Source organism: Pristis pectinata, chromosome 38, assembly GCF_009764475.1.
Source record: "Pristis pectinata isolate sPriPec2 chromosome 38, sPriPec2.1.pri, whole genome shotgun sequence".
Taxonomy (NCBI): domain Eukaryota; kingdom Metazoa; phylum Chordata; class Chondrichthyes; order Rhinopristiformes; family Pristidae; genus Pristis; species Pristis pectinata.
In genome coordinates this window covers 553,809-566,787 of record NC_067441.1, presented here as the reverse complement: position 1 = coordinate 566,787, position 12,979 = coordinate 553,809, and the positions used below count along the sequence as shown (strand labels likewise).

Sequence of the window (12,979 nt, the reverse complement as noted above, 5' to 3'; positions counted from 1 at the left end):
GACGGTGCACACTGCAGCCACTGTGCACCGGTGGTGGAGGGAGGGAGTGTTTGGGGGTGGTGGATGGGGTGCTGATTGAACGGGAATACTGTAGGAACACTCAGCAGGTCGGGCAGTGTCTGTGGAGAGAGTCAACGTTTCAGGTCACAGAGGTTAACTCTGTTGCTCCTTCCAGGGGTTTGGGGAGAGGCAGGGTAACCGTGAGGTGGGGTGAGGGTTGGACGGTGTGGGGGAGGTGAGAGGGCTGGGAGGAGCTGGACTGGCTCTGTTTCTGTCCTTGAAATACTCCCTCAGAAATTGCCAAGGCCGGGACGGTTGGCAGGTATTGCCTCTGAAGAATGGTATGGGTGAGAGGTGGGAAAATCGGTCGGGCATCAATGAGGGAGAGTCAGTCACAGAGAAGTGAGTGGATGCGTGGGACTGATGAGCTGGCATAGACTCAATGCACTGAATGGCCTCCTTCTCTGATGGGCATCCAAGTAATACAATGGGTAGTGCTGCTGCCTCCCAGCCCTGGAGACCTGGGTTCGATCCCGACCTCCAGCGCTGTCGGGTGAAGTTTGCACATTGTCCCTGTGACTGCGTGGGTTTCCCCCGGGTGGTCCGGTTCCCTCCCACATCCCAATGACATGTGGGGTTAGTGGGTTAATCGGCCCCCAGTGTGTGGGTGAGGGGTAGAATCTGGGGGGAGTTGGTGGGAATGTGGGGGGAATGGAATGGGATTAGGGTAGGATAGGGTAAATGAGTGCTTGATGGTTAGATTAGACTCAGAGGGCCAAAGGGCCTGTTTCCTTGCAGTAACACTCTCTGACTGGGGTATAAAATCATGAGGGCATTTATAGGGTGAATGCACACGTCTTTTTCCCAGTGTTGGGGAATCAAGAACTAGAGGGCACAGGTTTAAGGTGAGGGGGGGAAAATTTAATAGGGGCCTGAGGGGCAACTTCTTCACCCAGAGGGTGGTCCGTATGTGGAACGGGCTGCCAGAGGAAGTGGGTAAGGCAGGTACATTAACAATATTTAAAAGACATTTGGACAGGTACATGGATGGGAAAGGTTTAGAGGGACATGGGCCAAACGTGGGCAAGTAGGACTAGCTCCAATGGGCCGAAGGGCCTGTTTCTGTGCTGGATGACCATGACTATCTTGGAATAGATACATGGGAATGAACCCAGGAAGGGAGAGGTGGAGGGAGCTGTGGGGAAACAGGAGGGAGCTGGGGAGAGGTGGAGAGAGGTCAGATTGGGTGCAGAGGCACCACACAGGACGATGGACTTTGCCTGGTATCATGGTGATTTACCACTGCTCATGTTTTATGGAAAAGGATTCCTGCTTTTAACTGGAGTTGAATAATTTAGTGTGGCTCAAATTTCGTCAATTGCTTTTGTTTTTCTGCACGGGAAGTGGAGGGGGTTGTGTGGGAATGGGGTGGTGTGGATTCCTGTCGCAGGATTATCCAGAATTCTGGAGAGGCGGTGTGGGCCCTTTGGGATGGCCCCTGTCTCTGAGTCCCGGTCGCCTTGTGTGAGGAGCATCAAAGTTGATGCAGTGGGTGCTGCCCTCTCAGGTCAACAGTCGGGGTGGAAGTTGACTTGCTTCCCCTTGGGTTCTGAGGACCCAGTGTGGGAACCACAATCTCTGCCACAGGTGGGGGAGGAGGTTCTTCTTGGGGCAGGCAGGGGGTTGATACCCTCCTCAGACTACTTAAACTAACTTAACCAATCCCTTCTGTCTACATAATGTCCATATCCCTCCATTCTCTGCACATCCATATGCCTATCTAAGAGCCTCTTAAATGCCTCTGTTGTATCTGCCCCCACCCCCACCCCTGGCAGCCAGTTCCAGACACCCACCGCTCTATGTGTAAAGAACCTTTCCTGCACATCACCTTTGAACTTTCCCCCTTTCACCTTAAATGCTTGCCCTCAGACATTTTGACCCTGGGAGAAAGGTACCGGCTGGCCTCTCTGTTGATGCCTGTCATAATTTTATAAACTCCTATCAGGTCTTCCCTCAGCCTCCGCTGCTCCAGAGAAAACAACCCAAGTTTGTCCGACCTCTCCTTATAGCTCGTGCCCTCTAATCCTGGCAGCATCCTGGTGAACCTCCTCAGCAACCTCCTCCACCCCCTTCCTGTAACAGGGTGACCAGAACTGAATGCAATACTCCAGATGCGGCCTGACCAGAGTTTTAGAAAGCTGCAACATAACTTCCTGACTTTTGAACTCAGTGCTTAAAGGCAATTCCTGATGTCCAGGGATACCTATGAGCCAGTGAAGATGTTGAACATCTTTGAAACATTTCCTTTGTCCTCCACATGAAGAGACAGACTGTCATAGTTCCGGGTGCTGGCCCTCGATTCGGCCCCATTGATGGTCCCTTGTTGTGCAGCACATGGTTTCCATGCACCACTAACCGCATAACGACATACACCTGAATCCCATCAGGAGACTAGCATAAGAACCCTGGTTTCACCAGCTCTAGTTGTCAGAGTATTGGTCCACCTTAGGGTGTCCTTTGTCTACTGACTGCTCAGAGCGTTCAACTCTAGAGCAGTCCTGGTTTTACTGTGTCTCCCTGAAAATCCTGTTTCTGTGTTGGGACTCCAGCTCAGTGCCCTGAGGCAAGATTCCTTCTGGTCGTTGCCTGCGTTCGGTTCCGAGGAAGCATCCTGACTCCAGTCTCGTACTGGGGTTCTGCATTTGGGTTCTCTGTGATCTTATGTGACTTTGTGACACAGATGGATTGCTCTTATCTTGAGAAGAGAGACTGAGGGATGACCTGGAGTTTAGAAGGATGAGGGGGATTTCATTAAACCTTCCAAATATTGAAAGGCCTGGATAATGTGGATGTGGAGAGGATGTTTCCATCAGTGGGACAGTCTAGGACCAGAGGGCACAGCCTCAGAATAGAAGGGTGTCCCTTTAGAATAGAGATGAGGAGGAATTTCTTTAGCCAGAGGGTGGTGAATCTGTGGAATTCATTTCCACAGACAGCTGTGGAGGCCAAGTCATTGGGTGTATTTAAAGTAGAGGTTGATAAGTTCTTGATTAGTGGGAGTACTAAAGGTTATGGGGAGAAGGCAGGAGAATGGGGTTGGGAGGGAAAAATAAAAGCCATGATTGAATGGCAGAGCAGACTTGATGGGCCAAATGGCCTAATTCTGCTCCTATGTCTTATGGACCTTTGGTTACTCTGCCTCCCACTTACACTTGGGGGTAACCAGCCGACAGCACATCCTGTTCACATGTGGTAATCTCTGAGTGGAGTAGAGTGCTTGTTGTGTGAGTCTGTTGCTGGTTTGTAAACGATGTGACCCTGATTGTGAGCTGACCCTCGCTGCTGGTGGCATTGGAGAGGACGCGGACATTGGTTTGCCTGTCCTCTCCGTGGGTTTGGGGAGTGTGATAGATGCAGCCTTGGGCTGTATTTCCAAAGTTCCAACTGTGTCCAGAGAGCACAGGAGGGTAGGACCTGGTACACACAGGCTTTGTGTAGGGTTTTGGAGCACTCTGCCTCGGCTGGTGACTGATGGCTCCATCACATCATTGGGAGGAGGGTTGGTCACAGTGAGGTTCATCCTACAGTGGGGGTGTCACTGAGGGGCAATGCAAGGATTCTCCTCCAACCACCCCCCCCTTCCCACTGGCTAAAGAATGGTCTTGGCGTGTTTGTGTGGATCCTGTTCACCACAGGGATGTTGGGAATCAGCCACACTGTGATAAATCTGGGGAAACATGGGGGGCAGCATCAACCAGTCATCGATCTGTCGTACGTACCATGTTGGGTGTGTGTGACCAGTGCAGGCACGGAGAGAGTGTTGCGTGGTGGGACGGGCATTGTTCTGACAAGGGTTGACCTTGACTGCGGTGGATATCAAACCTCCCACGCCGTCTCTGAATGAGGAGAGGGGAGGAATCCAGAGGCTGATATTAACCCCTCAATAACATCACTAAAATGTATGGTTTGCCCCTTAACAAACTGCTGCCTGTGGGCTCGTGCTGTGTACAAATTGATGCACCATTCCCTGTATTACAACAGCTGCACTTCAGCAGGACTGCACTGACTTATAAACACTTGAATTCTGCAACAGAAATGGATGCTGTTAGAAGCAGACGTCGATGTCCATCCTTCCCTGGTTAATTTTCATTCCTGTTACACCTTCTAGCATAATATCTGGGATTCCACGATCCACATCTCTGGCAGCTCTGCAGTGTTTTGGCCTTGGCCTGGACTGAGTGATTTATGGAGCAGATGTCCAAGGTTGATGAGTGTATGTTGTGTGGAATGTGGTGTGCACTCCAATCAAACGACTCATCTCCTTCCCACAGCGTGACCCTCCCTCAGTACCGCCCCTCCCACAGCGTGACCCTCCCTCAGTACCGCCCCTCCCACGGTGCAGCACTGCCCCCCGCACCTCACGGAATCAAACATTGTGCCACGTAAGGAGGCTATTCACCCCCTCCAGTCTATGCTGGCTCCCAGTGGACCAATCCCTACAGGCCCATCCCCCTTTCTTTCCCCACACCCTGTGAATTATTCTATCTCCAGTGGCATCCAACCCTCCTGCAGGAAGCCTTGAGTGACTGTTTCCAACCCCTGCTGTCTGTGACTTTCACACCATCACCACTCTCTGTGGAAAGAGGTTTCTCTTCACGTCCTCCTCGTTTTCTTCGCCAGAACCTTCTGCCTCCAGTGTGCCAGTGATCCTTGCTTGGGTCAGTAGACCAGGTCTGTCTCACCAGGGTCCTGTACGATGCGCTGAAAATGTCTTCACTCTTCTAGATAATCTTCTTACAATAAAGGCCAACATAGTATTTGGCTTCCTTAGTCCTGGGGTAAGAAGGTACAGCCAAATGCTGACCCTGTTCACACCCAATATCCCATCAACATTCCAATGGGATCGTTTGTTCAGGATCGAAACCAAAAGCAAAATCCCACAGGTGCTAAAAATCAGCAAGAGATACAGGGAATTCTTGAAACACTCAGCAGGTCAGGCAGCATCTGTGGAGAGAGAAACAGTTCATGTTTCATGCTGAAAAGTTGATAGCAATCGAGGGAGGGTTGGAAGGGAAGAACACAGCGGCAGTGGGACGAGAGGGAGGAGGGGGGATGATCCTGCAAGGTGAAGAGGATGTTAACGTGGTGAGAAAAGAGACAAAAGTTGGGCCTTGAGGAGGTGCGACTGCCAACAGCAGTGTTGAGTCCAGAAGGCTGCGATGTGCCCAGTCAGAGGTGAGGTGCAATTTTGTTGGAACAGTATAGGAGATAGAGGTGGAAAGGTCAGAATAGGAGTGGGGCGGACAATTTTTCTTCATAACAGAGGTGTCAAAAACTAAGAGCGCATCGATTTAGAACACACAACAGTACAGCACAGAACAGGCCCTTCGGCCCACAATGTTGTGCCGATGTAGCTAATCCCTCCTATCTATAGAATGCCCATATCCCTCCTTTTTCCTCTCATTCATGTGCCCATCCAAGCCCCTCGCTAGGGGTCAGGGGCTCTCCACCTCTATCTCCTACACTGTTCCAACAAAATTGCACCTCACCTCTGACTGGGCACATCGCAGCCTTCTGGACTCAACACTGCTGTTGGCAGTCACACCTCCTCAAGACCCAACTTTTGTCTCTTTTCTCACCACATTAACATCCTCTAGGGTCAGGAAGAGGGTTAAAAGGATCTGAGGAAGAATTTTTTTCACCCAGAGGTTGGTCGGGATCTGGAATGCACCGACTGAGGAGTAGTTGAGGCAGAGACTCTCACATTTAAGAAGTATCACAACAAGCACTTGAATCACCAAGGCAGAGAAGGCTACAGACTTAAGCGCTGGTAAATAGGATTAGTGTAGGTGGACAATTGATGGACTGAATTTCCTGTTTCTGTGTTCTTTGACTCTAATTAAAATGATAAGAGACCAAAAGTTTAGAGTCTCCTTTCTGGGTGGAATGGAGGTGTTCTGCATAGCAGTCACCCAGTACGTCTGGTATCTCTTATGTTGAGGAGACCACATCGAGAGCACTGACTGTACTAAATTAGAAGAAATCGACATGTAAAGTACTGCTTCATCTGGAAAGGCAGCTGGGGACCTTGGATAATAAGATCAGAGGAGATGAAAGGACAGGTGCTGCGTCTTCTGCAGTTTTTAAGGATTATAGACGGTTAGCCTGAGGTCTGCTAAGGGGGCATTGCTGGAGTCTATAATTGAGGAGAGTGTAACTGAACATTTTGAAGAGTTTCAGCCGCCTGGGGAGAGCTGGCCTGGATTTGTGGAGGTCATGTCTGATGAACCTCTGGGACGTTTGAAGAGATGGATGGTAATAGACAGGTGGGTGTTGTTTATATCCACTTCAAGAGTCACAGAGTCAGATGGCACAGAAACAGGCCCTTCGGCCCAACTCATCCATGCCCATCTAAGCCAGTCGCATTTGCCCGTGTTTGGCCCATATCCCTCTAAACCTTTCCTATCCATGTATCTGTTGAAATACCTTTTAAATGATATTATTGTACCTGCCTCAACCACTTCCTCTGGCAGCTTGTTCCATATCCCCACCACCCTCTGGGTGAGGAATTTGCCCCCCATGCCTCTTTTAAATCTCCTCCCTCTCACTTTAAACCTATCACCTTGGTTCCCTTTCCCTGAAGACCATCAGTAAAATCCTTTGCAAGCACTTGAAGCTGATTGACCTGTCTGGGAAACTGGCTGAATGCACAAGAGGAAGGGAGTATCGGGTGGAGAATTGGCAGTTCAACGTTTCATCTGAGAACTGGCACCCACAGAAACTCAGCACTCCTTCAGTTAGAGCACCAGAGTTACAGGGAGAGGTTGGGCAGATTGGGACTATGTTCCTTGCAGTGTAAGAGACTGAGGGGTGACCTTATAGAGGTGTATAAAATCACAAGGGGCACGGACAGAGTGAATGCACTCAGTCTGTTTCCCAGGGTTGGGGAATCAGGACCTAGAGGGCACAAATTTAAGCTGAGAGGGGAGAGACTTAAAGGGGGCCTAAGGGGCAACTTTTTCACCCAGAGGCTGGTGGATGTATGGAACAAGCTGCCAGAGGAAGTGGTTGAGGCAGGTACATTAACAATGTTAAAAAGACACTTGGACAGGTACACGGATAGGAAAGGTTCAGATGGATATGGACCAAACGCAGGCAAATTGGACTGGCTTAGATGGGAATCTTGGTCGGCACAGACCAATTGGGCTGAAGGGCCTGTTTGCGCACTGTATGACTGTGATTCCCTGTCCATCATCACCACATGTAAAGACCGGGAGTAAAGCAGTGACAGACCAGGAGTACTGTGATGGATTCCTGACACATCTCCCTGATAACCACAGTAGAGACACAAGAGACTGAAGATACTGGACTCTGAAGCAACGCACTAAGTGCTGGAGGAACTCAGTGGGTCAGGCAGCATCTGTGGAGGGAAGTGGAGAGTTTAGGTATCACATCGTTGGAAATGTCAACTGTCCATTCCCCTCCACAGATGCTGCCTGGTCCATTGAGTTCCTCCAGCGTTTCGTGTGTTGCTCCCTGATAACCACAGGCAGGTTTCACCTCCCAGGGTTCCCTTCGCCATTCCCAACCCACAGGTGGGCTGAGATCAGCATCAGCAGGACCACACACCGATGTACCACCCAGCTAAAGGTGGTCCATTATCCACTGGCCTTGGTTCCAACAACATCAGGAGTGGCTGTTCAGCCCCTCGGACCTGCTCCACCATTCATCGAGATCATGGCTGGTCTACCTCAGTACCGCTGCCTTGTTCTCTCCCCATTCCCCTTCATTCAATGCCCAGAAATCTGTCCAGCTCCAATCTGAATGAACTCAGTGACTGAGCCTTCACATCCCTCCAGGGACGAGAGTTCCAAGGTTTCACCACCCTCTAAGTGAAGAACTCCCTCCTCAAACATTCTACCCCTTGTCCTGAGAATGTGACCCCCTGGTCTGAGGATCCTCAGCTGAGGGGGAGGTGGTCATCCTCCAGTGTCAGGCTGTAGAGCCCAGTCGGAATTTTGTAAGTTTCAAGAAGATCTCCACTCATTACTCTAAACTGGAATAAAATCCAAGTCTACTCAATCTCTCCTCACACAGCAAACCCGCCATCCCAGGAACCCATCCGATGAATCTTTGAGGCAACAACGTTTTGTCAAGAAACCACAGCATTTTCACGATCCAACCCTCCGTCTCCCAGGATTAACCTTCTGGGAAGGCTTTTCCCCAGAAGTAGGTCAATGGAAGGCTGCATGGAAAACTGAGGAGGGAAAGGTTGTCCATTTTATGGGATCTGTACATCATTGACATTTACCGCCCATCCCTAACTGCCCCATGAGAAGGAGGGGGTGAGCTGCCCCCTTGAACCGCTGCAGTCCCTGTGGGGAAGGGGCTCCCACGGTGTTGTCGGGGATGGAGTTCCAGGGTTCAGACCCAGTGATGGTGAAGGAACGGCGAGATATTTCCCAGTCAGGGTGGGGTGTGACTGGGAGGGGAACCTGCAGGTGGTGGTGTTCCCCTGCACCCACTGTCGTTGTCCTTGTGGGAGAGTTGGTGGGTTTGGGAGGTGCTGTCAGAGTAGCCTGGGCGAGTAACCACGGGGCGTCGTGTGGACGGTGCACACTGCAGCCACTGTGCGCCGGTGGTGGAGGGAGGGAGTGTTTAGGGGGGAGTGGATGGGGTGCCTGTATTTAAACCAAAGTATATTGCAAAGATTACCTTTTAACTTTCACCAGAGTGACTAAGAGATTGAAAATGTGTTAGTGGGAGATATGTTGCTGTGATTGATGCACAATGTAACAGTGAAAGTGATATCCAGTCAATGAGAAATGTATACAAGCCCACTGTATCCTTTCACTACTGTGCAAGATAGCACAGTCTTCAGAGAGTTGATCCAAAAGGCTGCCTGTGGAGATGTCCTTTGAGGCTGGTTTATAAGAATCTGTCTGAGCCAAGTGTAACCCTTCCTGCTTCAGTTAGGGTTGCTGTTGGTGTTAGCTTAGTGGGAAGCACTGGTTCCTTGAAGGAGGTTGTTATCAGACGTGTGGTTCCCAGGATCTGGGTAGATGGTACAGGGTAATACAGAGGGGGTTTTGCAACTCGGTTGTAGTTGAACCAAGGGTTTATTGTTTCCCTCAGGTATAAGATGCTCCACCCAGAATTGGAGACTTTTCCTCCCCTCTCTCCCTCCACCCAGCACCAAAATCGAAAAAAACCGCAGGTGCTGGAAATCTGAAGCACAAACAGAAAATGATGAAAACACTCAGCAGGTCAGGCAGTGTCTGTGGGGAGAGGAACAGTCAATGTTTCAGGTCTGCTACTCTTCACCAGAACTGACCCAAGACGTCGACTGTTTCTCTCTCCGCAGACACTGACCAACTTGCTGAGTGTTTCCAGAACTTTCTGTTTTTGTGTAAAGATGGGGCTCCCTCCATTCCACCTTCCAGACCACGGACTCCACCATCAGCAGACCCTCTCTGTAACTTCTCCCACCTGCAACAGATTTCCCACCTTCCAATGTGTCTTCTCCCCTCTTTCAGCATTTGGAAGGGACTTTTCCTTCTGGTTCACCTTCTCCATTTCCAACACCCACTCCCCTTCTCACACCACTCCACCAACACCTTCCTCCCACCATCCAAGGCCCCAAACACTCCTTCACAATTCACGCACACTCCCAGCTCAGATGTGGTCCCCTCACCTTTGGGGAAGTCCACCACCGCTTTGCAGAACATCTCCATTCAGTCCAAGGTGGCCCTGAGCTTCCAGTCACCTGTCACGTTAATTCTCCATCCCACTCCCACCCTGAACTCTCCCTCTTTGTTCTCCTATGAAGACCAAAATGAAGCTGGAGGAACTGCACCCCTACCACCCCCCAGACTGTGGACCTTCCCCACTGATCCTTTGCGTTGGCTGCACCGAGCTTCAGTGCGTCCCAAAGCACGGAGTCCTGCAGCCTGGAATGTGCTAGTCGGCAGCATTCCCCTACGGACATCTCGCAGTGCTGGGAGACCAACAAGTTTCGGGCAGACCAAACGGCGTCCTTCACCGAGTTGATGACCCGCCACCAGCACTTGATGTCTGTCTCGGTGTGTGTCCCTGGGAACAGCCCGGAGATCGGAGAGTCCTCTGTCATGCAGCTGCTGGGGATGAACTGTGACACAGATCCTTGCATCCGTCTCCACATTCTCTTAGCAAATCCACAGTCCCCAAATGTCCATCCATGACTCCACAATGAACCATTACAGCTATGTGTAACCTGGAGACAGCATTCCCTTCATTGTAACTGTGTTTACCTGTCCAAAAACATATCACCTTCTGTCAGGCTCCCTGGAAAATCCTGAAATTGGGAAAAGTTCTTTGAATAGTTTTACTTATTGACTGTGAATGTACCAGGAGTGGGTTGTGGGTGGAAGCCTGCTTGATTGACAACCAGGGCTAATCCAATCAGCTAATGAGTTTCCAGTCCTTGCCTATTGGTCAGGGGGAGCCAGTGATGTCCAGAGGGTGGACCAATGGCAGGAGACCAGGGGTGGGGCGGTCAGAGGTTGAAGGTCACATGGATGGAACTTTTATATCTGGCCTGTTGATTGGTTCCACGTGGCCTTCATTGTGTGTGTTGGCCACAAAACATGCCGCAGTTACTGGGCCAGGCTGCACCTCCCAAACCCACCACCTGTCCCAGCAGGAAGGGTGAGGATGTGGGGGAGCGTTGGGTATGCCACTGAACCACTCACTGAGTCATGCAGCACAGAAACAGGCCTCCTGGCCCACCGTCTCCGTGACAACCATCCATACTCAACCCATTCGCTCTTCATCTTTGCAATTCAAGCACTCGGGTAGGTAGACGTGAGAGTACTTGCTGCTTGTGGTCCCGTCCTTGATCTAATCCCGCCAATGGCAGCTGGAGATGTAAATTTGGTTAATGAAGCCATCTGGTCTCAGTAATGGTAACTATGGAAACCTAGTTTAAACCCATCTAGTTAACAGTGGGTCTATATGTGACTCCAGGCTGTCCGTACCCAGTCTGGGTCTGTATGTGACTCCAGACCCACATGTGTGGTTGTGCCACTCAGTTGTACCAGTACTGCTATATTCAAGGATCTCAAATAGTTCAAGAAAGTGGCTCGCCACCAACTTCTCAGAGATAGTAAGGGATGGGTGATAAATGCTGGGCCTTGCTGGCTGTGTTCAGAGCCTGAGGTTGAATAAAAGTCTCCCAATGCCTTTGCCCTTGGTGTACTGGTGTTGTTCCCTGTGTCTGGGCCATTTCGTTCATTGTTGAACCAGAGCTGGCTACAAAGTACAGGAGGGTTGTGCTTGGTCAGTGTGAATGGTTCTGGATGGTTCCGCACTAAGCTGGCTCTCTCTCTCACGCTGCAGGGGAGCTGTATATCGGTGGACTCAACAAGGGCATGTTCAACAACCTCCCTAAGCTGGTCGCCTCCCGAGAGGGTTTCCAGGGCTGCCTGGCATCCATTGACCTCAACGGACGCCTGCCAGATCTGATCGCCGATGCCCTCCATCGAGTGGGGCAGATCGAGAGAGGATGTGGAGGTAAAGTGGTGGGGATTGTCGGGGGGTGGGGTCTTGGTTGTTGGGAGGACATGGCCTCTGCTCGGTGGTCTAGAAGCCTCTCTTGCTAATGAAGCTTTGGAGAGGGTGCAGAGGAGGTTCACCAGGATGCTGCCTGGATTAGAGGGTATGAGCTATTAGGAGAGTTTGGATAAACTTGGGTTGTTTTCTCTGGAGCGTCGGAGGCTGAGGGGAGACCTGATAGAGGTTTATAACATTTGAGAGGCAGAGATAGGGTAGACAGAATGTTCAAATACTAGAGGGTGTGTATTTAAGGTGAAAGGGGGAAAGTTCAAAGGAGATGTGCGGGGCAAGTTTTTTTACACAGAGAGCGGTGGGTGCCTGGAACGGGCTGCCAGGGGTGGGGTTGGAGGCAGATACGATCGAGGGGTTTAAGAGGTTCTTAGATAAGCAGAAGAATGTGCAGGGATTGGAGGGATGTGGACATTGTGTGGGCAGAAGGTTCCATTCTGTTAATGAGTCTGGCACAACATGGTGGGCCAAAGGGCTTGAGCCCATGCTGTGCTGTTCTATGTTCTATGGTTGGGAAGGGTGGGTCTCCCTGTGTTCAGGGCTCACTCACCTCCAGCTCTGTGCCTCTGCTCTCCCAGGCCCCAGCACCACCTGTCAGGAGGACTCCTGCGCCAACCAGGGAACTTGCATCCAACAGTGGGACGGTTACACCTGTGACTGCACCATGACCTCCTTCGGGGGCACCCTCTGCAACTACCGTGAGTACACTGCCCCTCCCGTGAGCCACATTGGCGGTTGGGGGGGTGCCCCCACCATACTGCTGCTTGCCCGTATGTGAGGTTGAACTGGCTTTGGATTGTTGAAGGAAGGTGCAGTGGAACCTTGATTATGGCCCAGGGAGCATCCGAAGAATTTTTTCATTGGCCTGTAGTTTGTGTGGGAACTGTGGCAACTCCAGGGAGCCTAAAGTGATCTGGTGCTCTCCCCCTCTTTCCCCCCCCCCCCCATCTCCCTCCAAAGTGAGAGGTTGGAGGACGATACTCCTCCTGTGCGGTGTGGGTTCCACTGTAGACGGCCGTCTTCCGATGTCCTTGATGTTCCGCCTGTCTTTTCACGGTTTGCTGACTCCCTCTTCCCCCCCACCCCCCCTCCTTCTCCCCGCGTGAATCAAACAATAGACTGGACTTCATTTCATTCTGCTTGTTCTTGGCTGTGAGCTCGCCAGATACGTGGTGTGTTGCTGATGAGGGTGCAGCACGGAGTTGCTATAAATGTCAGGGCCAATCAGTATTCATTTGCAGAGAGATGGTATATAGCAATGGTGTTTCTGTGGAGTGTTCATTATAATCAATTTGATGTTTTAATTGATTGCAAATCAGCCAGCTAATTGACTTTCAAGCCACTGTGGGGATTGTACAGTGTTGTTTATCTATACACA

At 50.9% G+C, this 12,979-nt stretch overlaps 1 protein-coding gene across 2 annotated transcripts in view; it reads left to right on the top strand.

Moving 5' to 3' along the window:
- Nucleotides 1-12,979, top strand: part of LOC127586968 (neurexin-2-like) — a 760,879-nt gene that overhangs the window by 317,974 nt on the left and 429,926 nt on the right. For both annotated transcript variants that reach the window (XM_052045024.1, XM_052045023.1), the window contains 2 exons: nucleotides 11,377-11,550; nucleotides 12,180-12,299. In XM_052045024.1, the coding sequence (XP_051900984.1) occupies nucleotides 11,377-11,550; nucleotides 12,180-12,299 (294 nt within the window). The remainder of the gene's footprint in view (nucleotides 1-11,376; nucleotides 11,551-12,179; nucleotides 12,300-12,979) is intronic.